The sequence below is a fragment of the Procambarus clarkii genome, chromosome 40 (genome assembly GCF_040958095.1).
Source record: "Procambarus clarkii isolate CNS0578487 chromosome 40, FALCON_Pclarkii_2.0, whole genome shotgun sequence".
NCBI lineage: Eukaryota > Metazoa > Arthropoda > Malacostraca > Decapoda > Cambaridae > Procambarus > Procambarus clarkii.
Genome location: NC_091189.1, coordinates 25646769 through 25674297, shown reverse-complemented (window position 1 = coordinate 25674297; position 27529 = coordinate 25646769). Strand labels below are relative to the sequence as shown.

General features: G+C 49.1%; 1 protein-coding gene across 1 annotated transcript in view; it reads left to right on the top strand.

The window, feature by feature from the left end:
- The first annotated feature begins 19164 nt into the window (after positions 1 to 19164).
- Positions 19165 to 27529, top strand: part of LOC138372843 (fibrillin-1-like) — a 72271-nt gene continuing 63906 nt past the window's right edge. Inside the window, exon 1 of the mRNA XM_069338508.1 lies at positions 19165 to 19169. Coding sequence (XP_069194609.1) covers positions 19165 to 19169 — 5 coding nt within the window. The remainder of the gene's footprint in view (positions 19170 to 27529) is intronic.

The window sequence follows — 27529 nt, the reverse complement described above, 5'->3', positions numbered from 1 at the left end:
TGGGGGATGTATGGTGGTGTCCGGGGGATGTATGGTGGTGTCTGGGGGATGTATGGTGGTGTCTGGGGGATGTATGGTGGTGTATGGGGGATGCATGGGGGTGAGTCACAGTGAGGGTGGTGTGTGTGAGTCACAGTGAGGGTGGTGTGAGTCACAGTGAGGGGGGAGGGTGTGAGTCACAGTGAGGGGGGGGGGTGTGAGTCACAGTGAGGGGGGTGTGAGTCACAGTGAGGGTGGTGTGTGTGAGTCACAGTGAGGGTGGTGTGAGTCACAGTGAGGGTGGTGTGAGTCACAGTGAGGGTGGTGTGTGAGTCACAGTGAGGGGGGGTGTGTGAGTCACAGTGAGGGGGGGTGTGAGTCACAGTGAGGGTGGTGTGTGTGAGTCACAGTGAGGGTGGTGTGAGTCACAGTGAGGGTGGTGTGAGTCACAGTGAGGGGGGTGTGAGTCACAGTAAGGGTGGTGTGTGTGAGTCACAGTGAGGGTGGTGCGAGTCACAGTGAGGGTGGTGTGAGTCACAGTGAGGGTGGTGTGAGTCACAGTTAGGGGGGTGTGAGTCACAGTGAGGGTGGTGTGTGTGAGTCACAGTGAGGGTGGTGTGAGTCACAGTGAGGGTGGTGTGTGTGAGTCACAGTGAGGGGGGTGTGAGTCACAGTGAGGGTGGTGTGTGTGAGTCACAGTGAGGGTGGTGTGAGTCAGAGTGAGGGGGGTGAGTCACAGTGAGGGTGGTGTGAGTCACAGTGAGGGGGTGAGTCACAGTGAGGGGTGTGTGTGAGTCACAGTGAGGGTGGTGTGAGTCAGAGTGAGGGGGGTGAGTCACAGTGAGGGTGGTGAGAGTCACAGTGAGGGGGTGAGTCACAGTGAGGGTGGTGTGTGTGAGTCACAGTGAGGGTGGTGTGTGTGAGTCACAGTGAGGGGGGGTGAGTCACAGTGAGGGTGGTGTGTGTGAGTCACAGTGAGGGTGGTGTGTGAGTCACAGTGAGGGTGGTGTGTGAGTCACAGTGAGGGTGGTGTGTGAGTCACAGTGAGGGTGGTGTGTTTGAGTCACAGTGAGGAGGGTGTGAGTCACAGTGAGGGTGGTGTGAGTCACAGTGAGGGGGTGTGAGTCACAGTGCGGGGGGGTGAGTCACAGTGAGGGTGGTGTGTGCGAGTCACAGTGAGGGGGGTGTGAGTCACAGTGAGGGTGGTGTGAGTGACAGTGAGGGGGGGGTGTGTGAGTCACAGTGAGGGGGGTGTGTGTGAGTCACAGTGAGGGTGGTGTGTGTGAGTCACAGTGAGGGTGGTGTGTGTGAGTCACAGTGAGGGGGGGTGTGAGTCACAGTGAGAGGGGGTGTGACTCACAGTGAGGGGGGTGTGAGTCACAGTGAGGGGGTGTGAGTCACAGTGAGGGTGGTGTGAGTCACAGTGAGGGGGGGTGTGAGTCACAGTGAGGGGGTGTGAGTCAAAGTGAGGGGGGTGTGAGACACAGTGAGGGGGGTGTGAGTCACAGTGAGGGGGTGTGAGTCACAGTGAGGGTGGTGTGAGTCACAGTGAGGGGGGGTGTGAGTCACAGTGAGGGTGGTGTGAGTCACAGTGAGGGGGGTGTGAGACACAGTGAGGGGGTGTGAGTCAAAGTGAGGGGGGGTGTGAGACACAGTGAGGGGGGTGTGAGTCACAGCGAGGGGGTGTGAGTCACAGTGAGGGGGATATGAGTCACAGTGAGGGGTGGTGTGAGTCACAGTGAGGGTGGTGTGTGTGAGTCACAGTGAAGGTGGTGTGAGTCACAGTGAGGGTGGTGTGTGAGTCACAGTGAGGGAGGTGTGAGTCGCAGTGAGGGGGTGTGAGTCACAGTGAGAGGGGTGTGAGTCAGTGAGGGGGATATGAGTCACAGTGAGGGTGGTGTGAGTCACAGTGAGGGGGGTGTGAGTCACAGTGAGGGTGGTGTGTGTGAGTCACAGTGAGGGTGGTGTGTGAGTCACAGTGAGGGTGGTGTGTGAGTCACAGTGAGGGGGTGTGAGTCACAGTGAGGGGGGTGTGAGTCAGTGAGGGGGATATGAGTCACAGTGAGGGTGGTGTGAGTCACAGTGAGGGGGGATGTGAGTCACAGTGAGGGGTGGTGTGTGTGTGAGTCACAGTGAGGGTGGTGTGAGTCACAGTGAGGGGGATATGAGTCACAGTGAGGGGGTGTGAGTCACAGTGAGGGTGGTGTGTGAGTCACAGTGAGGGGGTGTGAGTCACAGTGAGGGGGTGTGAGTCACAGTGAGGGGGATATGAGTCACAGTGAGGGGGTGTGAGTCTCAGTGAAGGGGGTGTGAGTCACAGTGAGGGTGGTGTGAGTCTCAGTGAAGGGGTGTGAGTCACAGTGAGGGTGGCGTGAGTCACAGTGAGGGTGGTGTGAGTCACAGTGAGGGTGGTGTGAGTCACAGTGAGGGTGGTGTGAGTCACAGTGAGGGGGTGTGTATGAGTCACAGTGAGGGTGGTGTGTGTGAGTCACAGTGAGGGTGATGTGCGTGAGTCACAGTGAGGGGGGTGTGTGTGAGTCACAGTGAGGGGGGTGTGTGTGAGTCACAGTGAGGGGGTGTGAGTCACATTGAGGGTGATGTGTGAGTCACAGTGAGGGTGGTGTGTGTGAGTCACAGTGAGGGTGGTGTGAGTCACAGTGAGGGGGTGTGAGTCACAGTGAGGGTGATGAGTGAGTCACAGTGAGGGTGATGTGTGTGAGTCACAGTGAGGGTGGTGTGTGAGTCACAGTAGGGGGGGTGTGAGTGAGTCACAGTGAGGGTGGTGTGAGGCACAGTGAGGGTGGTGTGTGTGAGTCACAGTGAGGGGGGTGTGTGTGAGTCACAGTGAGGGGGGTGTGTGTCAGTGAGGGGGGTGTGAGTCACAGTGAGGGGGGGTGTGAGTCACAGTGAGGGGGGGGGGTGTGAGTCACAGTGAGGGTGGTGTGTGAGTCACAGTGAGGGTGGTGTGAGTCACAGTGAGGGTGGTGTGAGTCACAGTGATGGTGGTGTGAGTCACAGTGAGGGGGCTGTGAGTCACAGTGAGGGTGGTGTGAGTCACAGTGAGGGTGGTGTGAGTCACAGTGAGGGTGGTGTGAGTCACAGTGAGGGGGGGGGGTGTGAGTCACAGTGAGGGTGGTGTGTGAGTCACAGTGAGGGTGGTGTGAGTCACAGTGAGGGTGGTGTGAGTCACAGTGATGGTGGTGTGAGTCACAGTGAGGGGGCTGTGAGTCACAGTGAGGGTGTGTGAGTCACAGTGAGGGTGTGTGAGTCACAGTGAGGGGGGTGTGAGTCACAGTGAGGGTGTGTGAGTCACAGTGAGGGTGTGTGAGTCACAGTGAGGGTGTGTGAGTCACAGTGAGGGGGGTGTGAGTCACAGTGAGGGTGTGTGAGTCACAGTGAGGGTGTGTGAGTCACAGTGAGGGTGGTGTGAGTCACAGTGAGGGTGGTGTGTGAGTCACAGTGAGGGGGGTGTGAGTCACAGTGAGGGTGGTGTGTGTGAGTCACAGTGAGGGTGGTGTGAGTCACAGTGAGGGTGGTGTGAGTCACAGTGAGGGTGGTGTGAGTCACAGTGAGGGGGGTGTGAGTCACAGTGAGGGTGGTGTGTGTGAGTCACAGTGAGGGTGGTGTGAGTCACAGTGAGGGTGGTGTGAGTCACAGTGAGGGTAGTGTGAGTCACAGTGAGGGGGGTGTGAGTCACAGTGAGGGTGGTGTGTGTGAGTCACAGTGAGGGTGGTGTGAGTCACAGTGAGGGTGGTGTGTGTGAGTCACAGTGAGGGGGGTGTGAGTCACAGTGAGGGTGGTGTGTGTGAGTCACAGTGAGGGTGGTGTGAGTCAGAGTGAGGGGGGTGAGTCACAGTGAGGGTGGTGTGAGTCACAGTGAGGGGGTGAGTCACAGTGAGGGGTGTGTGTGAGTCACAGTGAGGGTGGTGTGAGTCAGAGTGAGGGGGGTGAGTCACAGTGAGGGTGGTGTGAGTCACAGTGAGAGGGTGAGTCACAGTGAGGGTGGTGTGTGTGAGTCACAGTGAGGGGGGGGTGAGTCACAGTGAGGGTGGTGTGTGTGAGTCACAGTGAGGGTGGTGTGTGAGTCACAGTGAGGGTGGTGTGTGAGTCACAGTGAGGGTGGTGTGTGTGAGTCACAGTGAGGAGGGTGTGAGTCACAGTGAGGGTGGTGTGAGTCAGAGTGAGGGGGGTGTCACAGTGAGGGGGTGTGTGTCACAGTGAGGGGGGTGTGAGTCACAGTGAGGGTGTGTGAGTCACAGTGAGGGTGTGTGAGTCACAGTAAGGGGGGTGTGAGTCACAGTGAGGGTGTGTGAGTCACAGTGAGGGTGTGTGAGTCACAGTGAGGGTGGTGTGAGTCACAGTGAGGGTGGTGTGTGAGTCACAGTGAGGGGGGGGGTGTGAGTCACAGTGAGGGTGGTGTGTGTGAGTCACAGTGAGCGTGGTGTGAGTCACAGTGAGGGTGGTGTGAGTCACAGTGAGGGTGGTGTGAGTCACAGTGAGGGGGGTGTGAGTCACAGTGAGGGTGGTGTGTGTGAGTCACAGTGAGGGTGGTGTGAGTCACAGTGAGGGTGGTGTGAGTCACAGTGAGGGTAGTGTGAGTCACAGTGAGGGGGGTGTGAGTCACAGTGAGGGTGGTGTGTGTGAGTCACAGTGAGGGTGGTGTGAGTCACAGTGAGGGTGGTGTGTGTGAGTCACAGTGAGGGGGGTGTGAGTCACAGTGAGGGTGGTGTGTGTGAGTCACAGTGAGGGTGGTGTGAGTCAGAGTGAGGGGGTGAGTCACAGTGAGGGTGGTGTGTGTGAGTCACAGTGAGGGGGGGTGAGTCACAGTGAGGGTGGTGTGTGTGAGTCACAGTGAGGGTGGTGTGTGAGTCACAGTGAGGGTGGTGTGTGAGTCACAGTGAGGGTGGTGTGTGTGAGTCACAGTGAGGAGGGTGTGAGTCACAGTGAGGGTGGTGTGAGTCAGAGTGAGGGGGTGAGTCACAGTGAGGGGGTGTGAGTCACAGTGAGGGGGGGTGAGTCATAGTGAGGGGTGTGTGTGAGTCACAGTGAGGGGGGTGTGAGTCACAGTGAGGGTGGTGTGAGTGACAGTGAGGGGGGTGTGTGTGAGTCACAGTGAGGGGGGGGTGTGTGTGAGTCACAGTGAGGGTGGTGTGTGTGAGTCACAGTGAGGGTGGTGTGTGTGAGTCACAGTGAGGGGGGGTGTGAGTCACAGTGAGGGGGGTGTGAGTCACAGTGAGGGTGGTGTGAGTCACAGTGAGGGGGGTGTGAGTCACAGTGAGGGTGGTGTGAGTCACAGTGAGGGGGGTGTGAGTCACAGTGAGGGGGTGTGAGTCAAAGTGAGGGGGGTGTGAGACACAGTGAGGGGGGTGTGAGTCACAGTGAGGGGGTGTGAGTCACAGTGAGGGTGGTGTGAGTCACAGTGAGGGGGGGTGTGAGTCACAGTGAGGGTGGTGTGAGTCACAGTGAGGGGGTGTGAGACACAGTGAGGGGGTGTGAGTCAAAGTGAGGGTGGTGTGAGACACAGTGAGGGGGGTGTGAGTCAAAGTGAGGGGGTGTGAGTCACAGTGAGGGGGTGTGAGTTACAGTGAGGGTGGTGTGAGTCAGAGTGAGGGGGGTGATTCACAGTGAGGGTGGTGTGTGTGAGTCACAGTGAGGGTGATGTGTGTGAGTCACAGTGAGGGGGGTGTGTGTGAGTCACAGTGAGGGGGGGGTGTGAGTCACAGTGAGGGGGGTGTGAGTCACATTGAGGGTGATGTGTGAGTCACAGTGAGGGTGGTGTGTGTGAGTCACAGTGAGGGTGGTGTGAGTCACAGTGAGGGGGGTGTGAGTCACAGTGAGGGGGGTGTGAGTCACAGTGAGGGTGATGTGTGAGTCACAGTGAGGGTGGTGTGTGTGAGTCACAGTGAGGGTGGTGTGTGAGTCACAGTAGGGGGGGTGTGAGTGAGTCACAGTGAGGGTGGTGTGAGTCACAGTGAGGGTGGTGTGTGTGAGTCACAGTGAGGGGGGTGTGTGTGAGTCACAGTGAGGGGTGTGTGTGTCAGTGAGGGGGGTGTGAGTCACAGTGAGGGGGGTGTGAGTCACAGTGAGGGTGGTGTGAGTCACAGTGAGGGTGGTGTGAGTCACAGTGAGGGTGGTGTGAGTCACAGTGAGGGTGGTGTGAGTCACAGTGAGGGGGGGTGTGAGTCACAGTGAGGGTGGTGTGTGAGTCACAGTGAGGGTGGTGTGAGTCACAGTGATGGTGGTGTGGGTCACAGTGAGGGTGGTGTGAGTCACAGTGATGGTGGTGTGAGTCACAGTGAGGGGGCTGTGAGTCACAATGAGGGTGTGTGAGTCACAGTGAGGGTGTGTGAGTCACAGTGAGGGGGCTGTGAGTCACAGTGAGGGTGTGTGAGTCACAGTGAGGGTGTGTGAGTCACAGTGAGGGGGGTGTGAGTCACAGTGTGGGTGATGTGTGAGTCACAGTGAGGGGGGTGTGAGTCACAGTGAGGGTGTGTGAGTCACAGTGAGGGTGTGTGAGTCACAGTGAGGGGGGGTGTGAGCCACAGTGAGGGTGGTGTGAGTCACAGTGAGGGGGGTGTGAGTCACAGTGAGGGTGTGTGAGTCACAGTGAGGGTGTGTGAGTCACAGTGAGGGTGTGTGAGTCACAGTGAGGGGGGTGTGAGTCACAGTGAGGGTGGTGTGTGAGTCACAGTGAGGGGGGTGTGAGTCACAGTGACGGTGGTGTGAGTCACAGTGACGGTGGTGTGTTACATGATGGTGAGTCACCTTCAGAGTGGTGTAAGGTGAGTCACAATGAGTGTTTTAAGCGAGTCATCCCGTCATCAAAACAGCAAATGCATTTCTAACTGCACATTGCACGTCTACTAAATACAAGTTAAATCTAAGCCGTTAAATATTTGTTTATTTCGACTGGAAATATGAGATGGAAGTACTTCAATAGCCTCCATAAGCACCTATAGAGGCTCCTAAAGTGATGTCAAGAGCCACGTTTCATATATTGACTTCAAGGTCAACTGCAGCAAAACACTGCGATGCTTACTCTTCCCGCTAGTACTTATATACCGCAAGGTCGCTACACACTATCCCTTAATAATATTCCTTATTCAATCTCCTAATTCATAATTATCTATGCAGAAAAAATGAATATATATATTTGTAAGTATAACATATCTTCGCTAGAAGTTAAAGAAAGTTTTTAAACTAAGTTTACATATATACTTCTCTACATATTTTTAGATAAGAGAGTAATTATCCAAGAGTTCACTAAGTTTATATTTAGGGTGGACTCTGATTTTCTGTATATTTGCACAAATTTCAATTTATGTTTGTTGATCTTCACACTTATATTACCTGAGAATTTTGTGAGAAGTAAAATAAAGCTCTTAATTAGACCTCAGCGAAGATTTTTACATCAACATTTACATCTAACATGTAAACGCTGTAATTATAATAACAATTAATTACTTTTGGATTGCAATATATATGTATTTACGGTAAACATTGAAGACGTTTTCTATAGTCCTGCACTATGTACGAGACGATAGAATATTCTTGCTGGTTAGTCAGTAAATACTTGTCGCTGCCTCTATAACTTTACAGAGGTTGATGGGCACTAGGCCCATCACAAAACTAAATGTATACAAGAGATACTATACACTGAAAGGTGGTACAAAGACATATACTATACACTGAGAGGTGGTACAAAGACATATACTATACACTGAGAGGTGGTACAAAGACATATACTATACACTGAGAGGTGGTACAAAGACATATACTATACACTGAGAGGTGGTACAAAAACATACTATACACTGAGAGGTGGTACAAAGACATATAATATACACTGAGAGGTGGTACAAAGACATATAATATACTCTGAGAGGTGGTACAAAGACATATAATATACACTGAGAGGTGGTACAAAGACATATAATATACACTGAGAGGTGGTACAAAGACATATAATATACACTGAGAGGTGGTACAAAGACATATAATATACACTGAGAGGTGGTACAGACATATACTATACACTGAGAGGTGGTACAAAGACATATAATATACTCTGAGAGGTGGTACAAAGACATATAATATACACTGAGAGGTGGTACAAAGACATATAATATACACTGAGAGGTGGTACAAAGACATATAATATACACTGAGAGGTGGTACAAAGACATATAATATACACTGAGAGGTGGTACAAAGACATATAATATACACTGAGAGGTGGTACAGACATATACTATACACTGAGAGGTGGTACAAAGACATATAATATACACTGAGAGGTGGTACAGACATATACTATACACTGAGAGGTGGTACAAAGACATATTATACACTGAGAGGTGGTACAAGGACATATACTATACACTGAGAGGTGGTACAAAGACATATACTGTACACTGAGAGGTGGTACAAAGACATTTACTATACACTGAGAGGTGGTACAAAGACATATGCTATACACTGAGAGGTGGTACAAAGACATATACTATACACTGAGAGGTGGTACAAAGTCATACTATACACTGAGAGGTGGTACGAAGACATATACTATACACTGAGAGGTGGTACAAAGACATATACTATACACTGAGAGGTGGTACAAAGACATATACTAGACACTGAGAGGTGGTACAAAGACATATACTATACACTGAGAGGTGGTACAAAGACATATACTATACACTGAGAGGTGGTACAAAGACATATACTATACACTGAGAGGTGGTACAAAGTCATACTATACACTGAGAGGTGGTACAAAGACATATACTATACACTGAGAGGTGGTACAAAGTCATACTATACACTGAGAGGTGGTACAAAGACATATACTATACACTGAGAGGTGGTACAGACATATACTATACACTGAGAGGTGGTACAAAGACATATTATACACTGAGAGGTGGTACAAGGACATATACTATACACTGAGAGGTGGTACAAAGACATATACTGTACACTGAGAGGTGGTACAAAGACATTTACTATACACTGAGAGGTGGTACAAAGACATATGCTATACACTGAGAGGTGGTACAAAGACATATACTATACACTGAGAGGTGGTACAAAGTCATACTATACACTGAGAGGTGGTACAAAGACATATACTATACACTGAGAGGTGGTACAAAGACATATACTATACACTGAGAGGTGGTACAAAGACATATACTATACACTGAGAGGTGGTACAAAGACATATACTATACACTGAGAGGTGGTACAAAGACATATACTATACACTGAGAGGTGGTACAAAGACATATACTATACACTGAGAGGTGGTACAAAGTCATACTATACACTGAGAGGTGGTACAAGGACATATACTATACACTGAGAGGTGGTACAAAGTCATACTATACACTGAGAGGTGGTACAAAGACATATACTATACACTGAGAGGTGGTACAAAGTCATACTATACACTGAGAGGTGGTACAAAGACATATACTATACACTGAGAGGTGGTACAAAGTCATACTATACACTGAGAGGTGATACAAAGACATATACTATACACTGAGAGGTGGTACAAAGTCATACTATACACTGAGAGGTGGTACAAAGACATACTATACACTGAGAGGTGGTACAAAGACATATACTATACACTGAGAGGTGGTACAAAGACATATACTATACACTGAGAGATGGTACAAAGACATATACTATACACTGAGAGGTTACAAAGACATATACTATACACTGAGAGGTGGTACAAAGTCACATACTTTACACTGAGAGGTGGTACAAAGACATATACTATACACTGAGAGGTGGTACAAAGACATACTATACACTGAGAGGTGGTACAAAGTCACATACTTTACACTGAGAGGTGGTACAAAGACATATACCATAAACTGAGAGGTGTACCACGCTTCTCTGTATATATTCACAGAGCATATACTTTAGTCCCAGTCGGTGTGTCCACTCACAGGATGAGTGGCGCTGCCCAATAAACTCGCCCCTCGGGGCAAAATTTAAAAATTTAAAACTATGTTCATGACTACACCAAACTTGCTGGCTGGTCAGAAAGCTGTTGTGGTGGCCTTAATAACCCTCCAGATGTTAGTGGGCCTTAAGCCCAACACCAAACCATTTGCGATGACGTCTATAAAAGTCTCCAACTATTTAGTCAAGTGCTGGAGTGTCAACACCCTTCAGCCTTGGGACTGACAAGTAGGTCGCGTCCTTCTTGTCTATCAACAAACCTTATATCTTATCTTGATGGACCGTAATTAACTTAACACACTATTTGGTCAATATGTAAATAAAAACATTCACCAAATATATTATATATATTATATATATATATATATATATATATATATATATATATATATATATATATATATATATATATATATATATATTAGCTAGAGCTGCCTAATGCTACTGTCTTGCACAGACGAAACATGTGCCAATTCCTTCATGTTTATCTTGTGGTAGTGGCAACTCTGACAGTGTGGTCGCCCACTATATGGGATGGTGTATCCATACTAGGGGCAGGTCCCTTGGGGAAAGAGGTGAACAATCAGTGGGTAGTGGTGAGTTGGACCACTATGGCAGTAACGACAACCCCCTCCCTCCCCTACAATTCTATGGATTTTTTTTCATTATCAGGGGTCAAGACCCCTGTTAGGTTACCGGGGGTCCCGCTAGACCAGCTTCTGATCCACCTCAGGATGCAACAAACAGTTTATTAGCTTCCAAATTTGTTTAATTTTGCCCTGAAGAGCGAGTTTATTGGGCAGCGCCGCTCATCCTGTGAGTGGACACACCGCCATAGTGACAGTATTGGGCAGCGCCACTCATCCTGTGAGCGGACACACCGCCATAGTGACAGTATTGGACAGCGCCACTCATCCTGTGAGTGGACACACCGCCATAGTGACAGTATTGGGCAGCGTCACTCATCCTGTGAGTGGACACACCGCCATGGTGACAGTATTGGTCAGCGCCACTCATCCTGTGAGTGGACACACCGCCATAGTGACAGTATTGGGCAGCGCCACTCATCCTGTGAGTAGACACACCGCCATAGTGACAGTGTTGGTCAGCGCCACTCATCCTGTGAGTGGACACACCGCCATGGTGACAGTATTGGTCAGCGCCACTCATCCTGTGAGTGGACACACCGCCATAGTGACAGTATTGGGCAGCGCCACTCATCCTGTGAGTGGGCACACCGCCATAGCAGCATGTACAACACTCCCCAATAGGAAGAAAACCCGCTGGGTTGTTCACGCTGTCACTTGTACCCAGACACAGCTGGGACTTGCTTAAATGTCTCAAGTGAACAGCTCCTCAAACAAGAAGATTAACATCTATCAACCCTTAAAAGCTTACGTTATCTTGCGGGTGCAAAATGGGGAAATTTTTAAAGAACAGTATCAATATTTGACAAATATTGTTTTCCTAACTCAAACAATGTTGGGTTTATTATGCTACACATATTTATAATGTCTCTGAGGTGTTCACATTCTCTCAGGTAGTGAATTCTCGCCTGTCACTATCGTCCAGGTATCTATTTACTGCCAGGTGAGCAGTACATTACATGTAAGGAAAGCATGCCAATTCGTCTGCACAATACCACCGGAATCAAACCTGAAACCATTCGGGTTTAAACTAATCGCACTGATCACTGTGCTACAGGAAAAATAATAGATTATTCTCTCCAATAACTTATCATCCAATGTCCAGTCATTAGACTCTTAACACCTACTGATAAATGGTTCTTTGAGCTATATTCTCGTATCCATGACCAATAATCAATGCAAAATTTGCTAGTACTGGCTATAGCAGATTACCATCTGAAAAGTGTTTGTATGTGAGATGGGAATCTTAGTATAATCTCTGTGCCCTTCACGTGGCTCAAGGCATTCGCACAAATGCCAGTCATTCAAATATCTAACGATATCTAATGTTGGTCACTAAATGATATCTTCTCGCACTAAGACGATATGTCTTAGTGCGAGAAGATATCATTTAGTGACCAACATCTGTGGTTTGGTGTTGGGGTTCAGAGCTATCAACCTCTGGAGGGTTATTAAGCTTACTGATCACAAAACTTACTAAGTCCTGAACACTGTCCAGTACTACAGTAACATGTCAGTATATACACACCGCGAAGCGTGGTACACCACTCAGTGTATATAATCTATTACAGTGTTCAACCCATTAAAGTATCTTTTATATAAATGGAATAAATAAAGACGAAAAATGTATACTGCTGACAAAGGCGAGTGTAGTTATTCTTATACAACAAATAATATTTGAAACTAGAACATATATTGCTAATGTCTTTATCTCGTGTTTTTTTATTCATTAGTGTTAGTTGTTGTTTATAAACACATAAATCGCGCCTCTTCAACTGGCAACACTCGTAAACATGTCCATGTTGCCATCATAGATGTTTCTTCTTGCAATATAAACATAAAATCTCTACATCAAAAGTGCCTCACGTTTCGAATTTTATCATATCCTCATTACATTATTAATTGATATTTATGTTATATTATTATAGTATAATGAATGCAAAATTATATTTGGTAAAATTAAGTTGTAGTTTCAGAATTATTTTATATGCATCTCAATACTACTCCACGAAAACAAAATACAATTATCCTGAGTAAAGAGTTAAAACAACCATTAACGTCAAAAACAATGTAGCGAATTACACATTACAAACAAAGTATACACATTAAAATGTTACACATAATTATATTCAATTTGAATTATCTACACGTCCGCAGTGGAAAGCCATAACTAGACTAAGCACTTTATTCTTTTTCTCCAGCAATATATCATTTTAATTGCTGTTGAAATTCTAGGACGTGCTGGTGGCTGGTGTTGGCAGTTGGCGTGAGGAGAGAAGGGTCGCTTGTCCTCTGGTCGCCAGGGTCTGAGCGCGTTACTCTGGTTAAAAGGGCTTAACTATTTCTCCGAAGGCAGAGTTTAATGTGCGTCGTCACTCATCTTGTGAGTGAACATATCGTCATTGGGCAGCGTCATGTGGCTGAACATGACACTCGAGGGCCTGGCACATGACCCCTGTCATGTGTCACGCCCACTCGAGGGCGTGATACATGACACCTTCCTCTCGGGATACGTGACCCCGGGTATCCACACCCACTCGAGAGTGAGACACATGACACTTGCCTCTCATGTTCACTCGAGGGCATAGTACATGACCCCTGTCATCCACACCCTCTCGAGGGCGTGACACATGACACGTGCCTCTCACACCCTCTCGAGAGCGTGACACATGACACCTGCCTCTCACACCCTCTCGAGGGCGTGACACATGACACCTGCCTCTCACACCCTCTCGAGGGCGTGACACATGACACCTGCCTCTCACACCCTCTCGAGGGCGTGACACATGACACCTGCCTCTCACACCCTCTCGAGGGCGTGACACATGACACCTGCCTCTCACACCCTCTCGAGAGCGTGACACATGACACCTGCCTCTCACACCCTCTCGAGGGCGTGACACATGACACCTGCCTCTCACACCCTCTTTAGGGCGTGACACATGACACCTGCCTCTCACACCCTCTCGAGGGCGTGACACATGACACCTGCCTCTCACACCCTCTCGAGGGCGTGACACATGACACCTGCCTCTCACACCCTCTCGAGGGCGTGACACATGACACCTGCCTCTCACACCCTCTCGAGGGCGTGACACATGACACCTGCCTCTCACACCCTCTCGAGGGCGTGACACATGACACCTGCCTCTCACACCCTCTCGAGGGCGTGACACATGACACCTGCCTCTCACACCCTCTCGAGGGCGTGACACATGACACCTGCCTCTCACACCCTCTTGAGGGCGTGACACATGACACCTGCCACCCACGCCACCTGACTTTGAAATCAAATGCCACCAGACTTTGTAGCCCACTCTACATCTAAGTTTCCCAAGATGTAATGCAAGTTCACTTCTTTCTGAATCTCATCACGAGAATGTCCATTGTATACACAATTAAACCACTGTGGGAAGAGTCAGCCCACTGTGGGAAGAGTCGGCCCACTGTGGGAAGAGTCAGCCCACTGTGGGAAGAGTCAGCCCACTGTGGGAAGAGTCAGCCCACTGTGGGAAGAGTCAGCCCACTGTTGGAAGAGTCAGCCCACTGTTGGAAGAGTCAGCCCACTGTGGGAAGAGTCAGCCCACTGTTGGAAGAGTCAGCCCACTGTTGGAAGAGTCAGCCCACTGTGGGAAGAGTCAGCCCACTGTGGGAAGAGTCAGCCCACTGTGGGAAGGTGTCAGCCCACTGTTGGAAGAGTCAGCCCACTGTTGGAAGAGTCAGCCCACTGTTGGAAGAGTCAGCCCACTGTTGGAAGAGTCAGCCCACTGTTGGAAGAGTCAGCCCACTGTTGGAAGAGTCAGCCCACTGTGGGAAGAGTCAGCCCACTGTGGGAAGAGTCAGCCCACTGTTGGAAGAGTCAGCCCACTGTTGGAAGAGTCAGCCCACTGTTGGAAGAGTCGGCCCCCAAACAGTGGGTAATGAGAGACTTAATCATTGGACATCAACTCCTTAACGTTCCATAGATAAACACTCATTCCGTCACGGACACAGAGAGGATAAACTATTCTGTACACCAAAAATTATAAATTATATAATTTATAAATATGATATTTATAATTCAGCTACTCTGTCATCTCTGTAAACTGACTTAAGGCTACCGCGGGAATATTTTTTACCATTGAATTATAATTTCTCTGATAATTACCAAAAAGCTTCTGATTAATATTTTATTCACTACTATTAACATTTCCCTGCCGCTTTACGAGAGGCAAGAAACCTCTGCCCGAAACGCTATGCGTGCTGGTGGCTGTACAAGAATGTAAGAACTCTTGTATATATAAATAAATAACAAATATAATAAATAACTCGAAGGAGTCACCTGAAGGAGTGACACGCAGTTATCTTGTAGCCTAGCGCGGGAGGCCAAGCCTATACAACCCTACCCACTCGGTTTTTCAGGGCGTTGTCTACCCTACGATAACATCATACGCGACATTGTTACTCCAGACTGTCTCACCGAATTATGTTTGAACGAACTTGTGTGTGGTGTTGGGCTTAAGGCCCCATCAACCTCTCATGGTGGGTTGACGCCACAATGGCTTTACTGACCAACCATATACTTTAGCCCTGAACATGGTCTGATTTAAGCAAGCTCTCAGGGGTGTTGATTCGTGGAGAAAATTGCCAGGTGAACTGATAGACGCGAGATCACTTGATTGTTTCAAACGCAGGCTAGACGTATATGAATGAGTTTGGGGTGGGTATAAATTGGAGCTGCCTCATATGGGCCAATAGGCCTTCTGCTGGCCGGAAATTCAAGCTCTTATGTCCACAATAAACACAGCGGGGGTCACTTAATGGTTTATATACTTCAATGAAAATCTTTGTATTTTCTGGTGTTGAAATTACTGCCTATCAACCTCTAAAGGGTTGTTAAGGTTGCCATAGTGTTTATTTACCAGCCAGGGCGTATACTTCTATCCAGAACATTGTCTAAGACTACCGTAAGCTTAGTGCCTATACACCTTATAGAGGTTTGCATCTCTTGGTGTCTATATCTCTGTTATATTGTCTTATGTGTAGGTATTACATATTCAGCTACTGGGAGCAAATGTTTAAAGCAGCACGGACTATAATGAACCTGAACTAACAGTCTTTCTATGTTAATTAATAAACAAACTGCGGACGTAGAGGGTAGGTGTGTCACCGTAAGAATAAATGTCCCAAGTAATTTCATAATGTTCAATTATTTTTATTTTCATATAACAAAAATATAGATCATATAATATAAATATTATATAATTTAATGTATATTATACATATATTAATATATAAAATAATATATATGTACAGGCAACTGGACCATTGGCACACATTTGCTCCCCCAGCAACTGAGATACATGACCCCAGAGGTGCCATGCCATGAGTTTTCTCAAGGAATTAGGTTCTAGGCTAATTGACATTGCCAGAGACTCAAGAACTGCCAGTTTTCTGTTTCAGCACCTTAGTAGCGATCCAAAGGGAACATGCCAACTCTTTTCTTTACAATACATCAAGAATGTTGCATCCAAATGCACTAGCTCAATATATAATCATTTCTTGGCGTATATGGTATGAATTTAATTACCAAATTTTTTACTGGAACGATAATTTCATATTAAGTTTATTACAATTGATTTAGCTATTTACATCATGCATTGTGAAGATGTACACGGCAGTAAACTGTGTGCGTATTTGCGCGGGTTCGATTCCCGCACGAGGCAGAAACAAATGGGCAAAGTTTCTTTCACCCTGAATGCCCCTGTTACCTAGCAGTAAATAGGTACCTGGGAGTTAGTCAGCTGTCACGGGCTGCTTCCTGGGGGTGGAGGCCTGGTCGAGGACCGGGCCGCGGGGACACTAAAGCCCCGAAATCATCTCAAGATAACCTCAAGATAACCGTGTGAATGTGCACATGTAATGCATCCCATGAATACCAGAATTATCCTCACTTTAATAAGACTTAATCGAAATCCTCAGATTAGGCAAAATTGTAATTAATTTTGTCAATAAAGATGTTAATAATAATAATAAACGATATTGTGATTCTCGGGGGACCCCGTAGGCTCAGGCAGCCTACTGGATTCATCGAGGTTCCTCTTATAGGGTTTAGCGGTCCGAGCCCCGCCACCAGCGCTCGGAGTCAGACTGGACCAAAACCTAAAACAAGAGGATAGTTATAACCCGCTGGAACAACAAGGCCAGTAGGAGAGGCACATACAGCCAGACCTCACTCCCCAGTAGACACTGGTAAGCAAGTACTGATAATAAACAGTAAATGTAGAGATAAGCACAGGAAGTTAAAGTGGGAAAAAAAGAGTGAAACAGAAAAACGGGTAGTGACAGAGACCAACGGACAGAGCAGACAGAGAGAATTATAGAGAGACAAAAATAGAGTGACAGTGATAGACATACCCCAGGTGCCCGGGTACCACCGGGCACCTTCCAGTATATACGTATATATATATATATATTATTTATATATACAGTATATATCTTTTATTCACTTAATTCAGACAACCTAGGACTCAGACTGCTTGATCACCAGACTAAACATCACATCAATTCACAGCCAATGTCAGACGTGTGGCGACCTCTCCTCAGAGACCCGCTTGACAAGCCACAAACAGCCCAGACTAAGCAGGTCGGCTCTGCTGATGGAGGAAGCCTCGTCACCATCACAGTAACCCATCCTCTGGTTACAGTCGCCCAGGCCGTCGCCGACCCCACCAACACATTCAGAAACGTTAACTTTGTATTAAAAATTTGTATATAAATTAGCATTATTATTATATATTAGAATTATTATATATATATTAGAATAAATTATTATTATATATTAGAATAAATTATTATTATATATTAGAATTTTGAGTATATTTAGGACTGGATTATGTTAAATGTTTAGATTTTGTTGGTAATTATTTGTTGTTGGGAGTGAAGGTGTACAAGAGGGGTGACTGAGCAGAGGCCGTCAGCGAAGCACTGTTCGAGAAATGTTCAAACATCAGCTGTCTTGTGTAAAGAGTTTTGCATCCATAAACAGGAGGTTTGCCGGCTGGGTTAACGAGCATTTGGCCTTTGTTGATGAGCCTGTATTCTATGAGGAACGGCTGTTATTGATGAGGACGATCATCACTATACAGCACTAGTCAACAATGATGTCTCAGTTTTAGTAGAGTTTCGAAGCGTGTTTTTGCGAGCACCAGTTAGCCTTATACTGTGTGATACAGCCAGACCTTATACTGTGTGATACAGCCAGACCTTATACTGTGTGATACAGCCAAACCTTATACTGTGTGATACAGCCAGACCTTATACTGTGTGATACAGCCAGACCTTATACTGTGTGATACAGCCAGACCTTATACTGTGTGATACAGCCAGACCTTATACTGTGTGATACAACCAGACCTTATACTGTGTGATACAGCCAGACCTTATACTGTGTGATACAGCCAGACCTTATACTGTGTGATACAGCCAGACCTTATACTGTGTGATACAGCCAGACCTTATACTGTGTGATACAGCCAGACCTTATACTGTGTGATACAACCAGACCTTATACTGTGTGATACAGCCAGACCTTATACTGTGTGATACAGCCAGACCTTATACTGTGTGATACAGCCAGACCTTATACTGTGTGATACAGCCAGACCTTATACTGTGTGATACAGCCAGGCCTTATACTGTGTGATACAGCCAGTTCTTATACTGTGTGATACAGCCAGACCTTATACTGTGTGATATAGCGAGTCCTTATACTGTGTGATACAGCCAGACCTTATACTGTGTGATACAGCCAGACCTTATACTGTGTGATACAGCCAGGCCTTATACTGTGTGATACAGCCAGTCCTTATACTGTGTGATACAGCCAGACCTTATACTGTGTGATATAGCGAGTCCTTATACTGTGTGATACAGCCAGGCCTTATACTATGTGATACAGCCAGACCTTATACTGTGTGATACAGCCAGACCTTATACTGTGTGATACAGCCAGACCTTATACTGTGTGATACAGCCAGACCTTATACTGTGTGATACAGCCAGACCTTATATATACTGATCCAATATAAGTAAGCTATATTCACCCTTCCCTTCCCCCCACCCCGAGCTGCCAACGCCTGACTTAATCGAGGATGCAAACCTCAACAGTTGAATATATCACGGTTTCCTCATTTACTGCCAGGGTGAACAGACGTATCAGATGTAAGAAAACGTGCCGAAACGTCTCGATCATGCCCGAGAACCGAACCCGTGTCTATAGTGAGCTGTGAGCAGACCGCACTAACACCTCAAGCCACTACTCACGGCTTCAGATATATTTTTTAATATAAATATTCCCCCATATTCTTTAGAAAATATAATTGTCTGCCTTACTCTCCCCTCCTCCCTCCCCCCCACCCCTTCCCTTCCCTCTCTACCTGCCCACCCCCCTCCCCTCACCCCCTCCCTCCCCCACACACCCCACCGCCTGATAAACCAACAATTCTGACGTCAGGAACAAAAGCTGATTAGCACTGAGCTAAGCTGGGTGTGCGCAGACGCTGTTTGTCTTCACGTCATGCGGTAAGTTCCCTCCACAACCCCAATAGACCAATTGTTTGACGTGTTAAATGGTTCATGTTTGGACGGCCTGGATGATTCTTGGGGCCCCAGGTGTGTTCAGGAGGACCTGGATGAGTCTGGGGGCCCAGGTGTGTTGAGGAGGACCTGGATGAGTCTGGGGGCCCAGATGTGTTCAGGAGGACCTGGATGAGTCTGGGGGCCCAGGTGTGTTCAGGAGGACCTGGATGAGTCTGGGGGCCCAGGTGTGTTCAGGAGGACCTGGATGAGTCTGGGGGCCCAGGTGTGTTCAGGAGGACCTGGATGAGTCTGGGGGCCCCAGGTGTGTTCAGGAGGACCTGGATGAGTCTGGGGGCCCAGGTGTGTTCAGGAGGACCTGGATGAGTCTGGGGGCCCCAGGTGTGTTCAGGAGGACCTGGATGAGTCAGGGGGCCCAGGTGTGTTCAGGAGGAACTGGATGAGTCTGGGGGCCCCAGGTGTGTTCAGGAGGACCTGGATGAGTCTGGGGGCCCAGGTGTGTTCAGGAGGACCTGGATGAGTCTGGGGGCCCAGGTGTGTTCAGGAGGACCTGGATGAGTCTGGGGGCCCCAGGTGTGTTCAGGAGGACCTGGATGAATCTGGGGGCCCAGGTGTGTTCAGGAGGACCTGGATGAGTCTGGGGGCCCAGGTGTGTTCAGGAGGACCTGGATGAGTCTGGGGGCCCCAGGTGTGTTCAGGAGGACCTGGATGAGTCTGGGGTCCCAGGTGTGTTCAGGAGGACCTGGATGAGTCTGGGGGCCCCAGGTGTGTTCAGGAGGACCTGGATGAGTCTGGGGGCCCAGGTGTGTTCAGGAGGACCTGCATGAGTCTGGGGGCCCCAGGTGTGTTCAGGAGGACCTGGATGAGTCTGGGGGCCCAGGTGTGTTGAGGAGGACCTGGATGAGTCTGGGGGCCCAGATGTGTTCAGGAGGACCTGGATGAGTCTGGGGGCCCAGGTGTGTTCAGGAGGACCTGGATGAGTCTGGGGGCCCAGGTGTGTTCAGGAGGACCTGGATGAGTCTGGGGGCCCAGGTGTGTTCAGGAGGACCTGGATGAGTCTGGGGGCCCCAGGTGTGTTCAGGAGGACCTGGATGAGTCTGGGGGCCCAGGTGTGTTCAGGAGGACCTGGATGAGTCTGGGGGCCCCAGGTGTGTTCAGGAGGACCTGGATGAGTCAGGGGGGCCCAGGTGTGATCAGGAGGAACTGGATGAGTCTGGGGGCCCCAGGTGTGTTCAGGAGGACCTGGATGAGTCTGGGGGCCCAGGTGTGTTCAGGAGAACCTGGATGAGTCTGGGGGCCCAGGTGTGTTCAGGAGGATCTGGATGAGTCTGGGGGCCCCAGGTGTGTTCAGGAGGACCTGGATGAATCTGGGGGCCCAGGTGTGTTCAGGAGGACCTGGATGAGTCTGGGGGCCCAGGTGTGTTCAGGAGGACCTGGATGAGTCTGGGGGCCCCAGGTGTGTTCAGGAGGACCTGGATGAGTCTGGGGTACCAGGTGTGTTCAGGAGGACCTGGATGAGTCTGGGGGCCCCAGGTGTGTTCAGGAGGACCTGGATGAGTCTGGGGGCCCAGGTGTGTTCAGGAGGACCTGCATGAGTCTGGGGGCCCCAGGTGTGTTCAGGAGGACCTGGATGAGTCTGGGGGCCCAGGTGTGTTCAGGAGGACCTGGATGAGTCTGGGGGCCCCAGGTGTGTTCAGGAGGACCTGGATGAGTCTGGGGCCCCAGGTGTGTTCAGGAGGACCTGGATGAGTCTGGGGGCCCAGGTGTGTTCAGGAGGAACTGGATGAGTCAGGGGGCCCAGGTGTGTTCAGGAGGACCTGGATGAGTCAGGGGGCCCAGGTGTGTTCAGGAGGACCTGGATGAGTCTGGGGGCCCAGGTGTGTTCAGGAGGACCTGGATGAGTCTGGGGGCCCAGGTGTGTTCAGGAGGACCTGGATGAGTCTGGGGGCCCAGGTGTGTTCAGGAGGACCTGGATGAGTCTGGGGGCCCCAGGTGTGTTCAGGAGGACCTGGATGAGTCTGGGGGCCCAGGTGTGTTCAGGAGGACCTGGATGAGTCTGGGGGCCCAGGTGTGTTCAGGAGGATCTGGATGAGTCTGGGGGCCCAGGTGTGTTCAGGAGGACCTGGATGAGTCTGGGGCCCCAGGTGTGTTCAGGAGGACCTGGATGAGTCTGGGGGCCCAGGTGTGTTCAGGAGGAACTGGATGAGTCAGGGGGCCCAGGTGTGTTCAGGAGGACCTGGATGAGTCAGGGGGCCCAGGTGTGTTCAGGAGGACCTGGATGAGTCTGGGGGCCCAGGTGTGTTCAGGAGGACCTGGATGAGTCTGGGGGCCCAGGTGTGTTCAGGAGGACCTGGATGAGTCTGGGGGCCCAGGTGTGTTCAGGAGGACCTGGATGAGTCTGGGGGCCCCAGGTGTGTTCAGGAGGACCTGGATGAGTCTGGGGGCCCAGGTGTGTTCAGGAGGACCTGGATGAGTCTGGGGGCCCAGGTGTGTTCAGGAGGACCTGGATGAGTCTGGGGGCCCAGGTGTGTTCAGGAGGACCTGGATGAGTCTGGGGGCCCAGGTGTGTTCAGGAGGACCTGGATGAGTCTGGGGGCCCAGGTGTGTTCAGGAGGAACTGGATGAGTCAGGGGGCCCAGGTGTGTTCAGGAGGACCTGGATGAGTCAGGGGGCCCAGGTGTGTTCAGGAGGACCTGGATGAGTCTGGGGGCCCAGGTGTGTTCAGGAGGACCTGGATGAGTCTGGGGGCCCAGGTGTGTTCAGGAGGACCTGGATGAGTCTGGGGGCCCAGGTGTGTTCAGGAGGACCTGGATGAGTCTGGGGGCCCCAGGTGTGTTCAGGAGGACCTGGATGAGTCTGGGGGCCCAGGTGTGTTCAGGAGGACCTGGATGAGTCTGGGGGCCCAGGTGTGTTCAGGAGGACCTGGATGAGTCTGGGGGCCCAGGTGTGTTCAGGAGGACCTGGATGAGTCTGGGGGCCCAGGTGTGTTCAGGAGGACCTGGATGAGTCTGGGGGGCCCAGGTGTGTTCAGGAGGACCTGGATGAGTCTGGGGGGCCCAGGTGTGTTCAGGAGGACCTGGATGAGTCTGGGGGCCCCAGGTGTGTTCAGGAGGACCTGGATGAGTCTGGGGGCCCAGGTGTGTTCAGGAGGACCTGGATGAGTCTGGGGGCCCAGGTGTGTTCAGGGGGACCTGGATGAGTCTGGGGGCCCAGGTGTGTTCAGGAGGACCTGGATGAGTCTGGGGGCCCAGGTGTGTTCAGGAGGACCTGGATGAGTCTGGGGGCCCAGGTGTGTTCAGGAGGACCTGGATATAATCGATTTGGTTAGAAATCGGAGACGATGAAGTTTACGATATTGTTTGTGAATATGAATAAAGCTTTGTTATATCTTTAAATGTGAATGTCTGTCTATTTGTGATTGGAGCCAGATGCTTGGGGCTAGCTTCGTCGAACTTTACACGGTGATTGCTGTTGGGTAGGTGCCCAACACGGGTGGGGTTGGTATTGATGCCATTTCTCCGAGTAAAACGTCATCCCTCCCTCATGCATCGAATCCCACCATCTTCCTCGTGACTCTGGCTCGAACATACTACTTTAGCTGCTGTAAACGTACTTGACCAGACCACACACTATAAGGTGAAGGGACGACGACGTTTCGGTCCGTCCTGGACCATTCTCAAGTTGATTGATTCTCACAATCGACTTGAGAATGGTCCAGGAAGGACCGAAACGTCGTCGTCTCTTCACCTTCTAGTGTGTGGTCTGGTCAACTTATATATATTATGAATAGCAGAGGTCCCAGGACAGAGCCTTGAGGCACTCCACTAACAACATTTTCCCACTCTGACTTAACCCCATTTATACTAACTCTTTGTTTCCTTTGGTATAGCCATACCCTAATCCAGCTTAATATAGCACCCCCAATACCATGAGCCTCTATCTTTTTAATCAGTCTTTCATGTGGCACTGTATCAAAAGCTTTGTTAAAGTTAAGGTCCACAACATCACAATCCTTACCACTATCAACTGCCTCAACTATGCTGGAGTAAAATGATAACAAATTTGTTAAACATGAACGGCCATTTGTGAATGGCCGTTCACAATTGATTAATAAATTAATAATGATTAATAAATTAATCATTAATCAAATGATTAATAAATTAATAAATAATTCACAACATTCCATGTTGTGAATCATTTATTAATTTATGTTTTTTTCAAGATGAAGATGAATTGTATTTGTAATTATCGATTCAAGTAACTTTCCCACAATAGACGTTAGGCTAATTGGCCGATAGTTTGATGCAAGTGATCTATCTCCTTTCTTAAAATTGTTACCACATTAGCAACCTTCCATGACTCTGGCACTCTGCCTGACTCTAATGATTTATTAAATACATCACACAACCACTTGAACCATCGGGGATCGAACGCAGACCTTGCAAGAAATCAGCATAACTTGGAAGCACTATATAGCACTTGGAAGGGATGAGGACAAGGAGCTGGGATATGAGGACAAAGGGAAAGTACCCAGCCGGTCGGCCGAGCGGACAGCACACCGGACTTGTGATCCTGTGGTCCTGGGTTCGATCCCGAGCCCCGGTGAGAAACAATGGGCAGAGTTTCTTTCACTCTATGCCCCTGTTACCTAGCAGTAAAATAGGTACCTGGGAGTTAGTCAGCTGTCACGGGTCGCTTCCTGGGGGTGGAGGCCTGGTCGAGGACTGGGCCGCGGGGACACTAAAAAAATTAATCCCCGGAATGCGACCCGCCAAATCGTTTAACAACCAGGTATCAATTCACTGCTGGATGAACAGAGGCTACAGTTCAGGATTGGCGCCCGGTCAATCCTTCCCGGGCCAAGACACGATCCCAGGCCAAGTAGCTGGCGAAGCACAGACCGGGTGTCTTACCACTGCGCCACGGGGATTTGTAAGTAACGGTTTGTGATCTGTACTAATTGGCTACTTTAAAGTCCATCCTGGACCTTCAGACTCTCCGTTGCTTACATGGAAGACTGGTCCACCGTCCTATATACAGCTGACTCAGGACTCTAGTGCCACATGTACACAGGAGCTGTTCAGTGCTACACAACATAGCCTAATTGATCCTATATCTTTATTGACAGATGCCGGGAAACTCTCATAACTGTGCATAGTTTCATTGCTCTCTAATACAACCGCTTATGTTTGCTAACTCGCCGCTCAAACGGCTCAGCTTAAGAGTATATTGTAGTCCAGTTCTTAAACCCATTACTCATGAATATATTAAACAAGATAGCTTTTGAACACTTGCTTATATAAAGTAATTGTAAACTTATCCAATTTATACCCATTGTTTCGTGTTCTGTCTTGTGTTGATACTTTTAATACCCTATTATTAAATTTCAGTTCAATTTCAGTCCTATTATAATGGTTCAGTTCCTGACCCATTATGTGGTTCCAAGTTGCTCCACCACCCACACGGCCAGCGTTGGCTGGGGTAATAACTGAAGCAGACAGACTATCTCGTTTACTTTTAGCGAGTTTTGGAACACAATTCAATTTCTTTATTATGCACCCCATACCCATCCCGTGGGCGGTGGTGTAAAGGATTACAGAGGCACATAATCGGTTTTGGAACACTGGCTTGAGAGATGTGTTGAGTAAATGGGGAGGAGGGGGAGGAGGGGGCGGTGGTGAGCCCATCTTCTTCTCGGTACACTTGGACCCACTAATTACAAGGTCCGGTCGTGTGGGGGCTGACTATCAGTGGTAACACGTGTGTGTGTGTGTGTGTGTGTGTGTGTGTGTGTGTGTGTGTGTGTGTGTGTGTGTGTGTGTGTGTGTGTGTGTGTGTGTGTGTGTGTGTGTGTGTGTGTGTGTGTGTGTGTGTGTACTCACCTAATTGTACTCACCTAATTGTGCTTGCGGGGGTTGAGCTCTGGCTCTTTGGTCCCGCCTCTCAACCGTCAATCAACTGGTGTACAGATTCCTGAGCCTATTGGGCTCTATCATATCTACATTTGAAACTGTGTATGGAGTCAGCCTCCACCACATCACTTCCTAATGCATTCCATTTACTAACTACTCTGACACTGAAAAAGTTCTTTCTAACGTCTCTGTGGCTCATTTGGGTACTCAGCTTCCACCTGTGTCCCCTTGTTCGCGTCCCACCAGTGTTGAATAGTTCATCCTTGTTTACCCGGTCGATTCCCCTGAGGATTTTGTAGGTTGTGATCATGTCCCCCCCTTACTCTTCTGTCTTCCAGTGTCGTGAGGTGCATTTCCCGCAGCCTTTCCTCATAACTCATGCCTCTTAGTTCTGGGACTAGTCTAGTAGCATACCTTTGGACTTTTTCCAGCTTCGTCTTGTGCTTGACAAGGTACGGGCTCCATGCTGGGGCCGCATACTCCAGGATTGGTCTTACATATGTGGTGTACAAGATTCTGAATGATTCCTTACACAGGTTCCTGAACGCCGTTCTGATGTTAGCCAGCCTCGCATATGCCGCAGACGTTATTCTCTTTATGTGGGCTTCAGGAGACAGGTTTGGTGTGATATCAACTCCTAGATCTTTCTCTCTGTCTGTTTCATTAAGTACTTCATCTCCTATTCTGTATCCTGTGCCTGGCCTCCTGTTTCCACTTCCTAGTTTCATTACTTTGCATTTACTCGGGTTGAACTTCAACAGCCATTTGTTGGACCATTCACTCAGTCTATCCAGGTTGTGTGTGTGTGTGTGTGTGTGTGTGTGTGTGTGTGTGTGTGTGTGTGTGTGTGTGTGTGTGTGTGTGTGTATGTGTGTATGTGTGTATGTGTGTGTGTGTGTGTGTGTGTGTGTAAGTGTGTGCGTGTGTGTGTGTGTGTGTGTGTGTGTGTGTGTGTGTGTGTGTGTGTGTGTGTGTGTGTGTGTGTGTGTGTGTGTGTATGTGTGTGTGTGTGTGTGTAAGTGTGTGCGTGTGTGTGTGTGTGTGTGTGTGTGTGTGTGTGTGTGTGTGTGTGTGTGTGTGTGTGTGTGTGTGTGTGTGTGTGTGTGTGTGTGTGTGTGTGTGTGTGTGTGTGTGTGTACTCACCTAATTGTCACCTAATTGTGCTTGCGGGGGTTGAGCTCTGGCTCTTTGGTCCCGCCTCTCAACCGTCAATCAACTGGTGTACAGATTCCTGAGCCTATTGGGCTCTATCATATCTACATTTGAAACTGTGTATGGAGTCAGCCTCCACCACATCACTTCCTAATGCATTCCATTTACTAACTACTCTGACACTGAAAAAGTTCTTTCTAACGTCTCTGTGGCTCATTTGGGTACTCAGCTTCCACCTGTGTCCCCTTGTTCGCGTCCCACCAGTGTTGAATAGTTCATCCTTGTTTACCCGGTCGATTCCCCTGAGGATTTTGTAGGTTGTGATCATGTCCCCCCTTACTCTTCTGTCTTCCAGTGTCGTAAGGTGCATTTCCCGCAGCCTTTCCTCATAACTCATGCCTCTTAGTTCTGGGACTAGTCTAGTAGCATACCTTTGGACTTTTTCCAGCTTCGTCTTGTGCTTGACAAGGTACGGGCTCCATGCTGGGGCCGCATACTCCAGGATTGGTCTTACATATGTGGTGTACAAGATTCTGAATGATTCCTTACACAGGTTCCTGAACGCCGTTCTGATGTTAGCCAGCCTCGCATATGCCGCAGACGTTATTCTCTTTATGTGGGCTTCATGAGACAGGTTTGGTGTGATATCAACTCCTAGATCTTTCTCTCTGTCTGTTTCATTAAGTACTTCATCTCCTATTCTGTATCCTGTGCCTGGCCTCCTGTTTCCACTGCCTAGTTTCATTACTTTGCATTTACTCGGGTTGAACTTCAACAGCCATTTGTTGGACCATTCACTCAGTCTATCCAGGTCATCTTGTAGCCTCCTACTATCATCCTCTGTATCAATCCTCCTCATAATTTTTGCATCGTCGGCAAACATTGAGAGGAACGAATCTATACCCTCTGGGAGATCATTTACATATACCAGAAACAGTATAGGTCCAAGGACTGACCCCTGCGGGACTCCACTTGTGACGTCTCGCCAATCTGAGACCTCACCCCTCACACAGACTCGTTGTCTCCTGTTGCTTAGGTACTCCTCTATCCACCGGAGTACCTTCCCTCTCACTCCAGCCTGCATCTCCAACTTTCGCACTAGCCTCTTGTGTGGCACTGTATCAAAGGCTTTCTGACAATCCAAAAATATGCAGTCTGCCCACCCTTCTCTTTCTTGCCTTATTTTTGTTGCCTGGTCGTAGAATTCAAGTAACCCTGTGAGGCAGGACCTGCCATCCCTGAACCCATGTTGATGCTGTGTTACAAAGTTCCTTCGCTCCA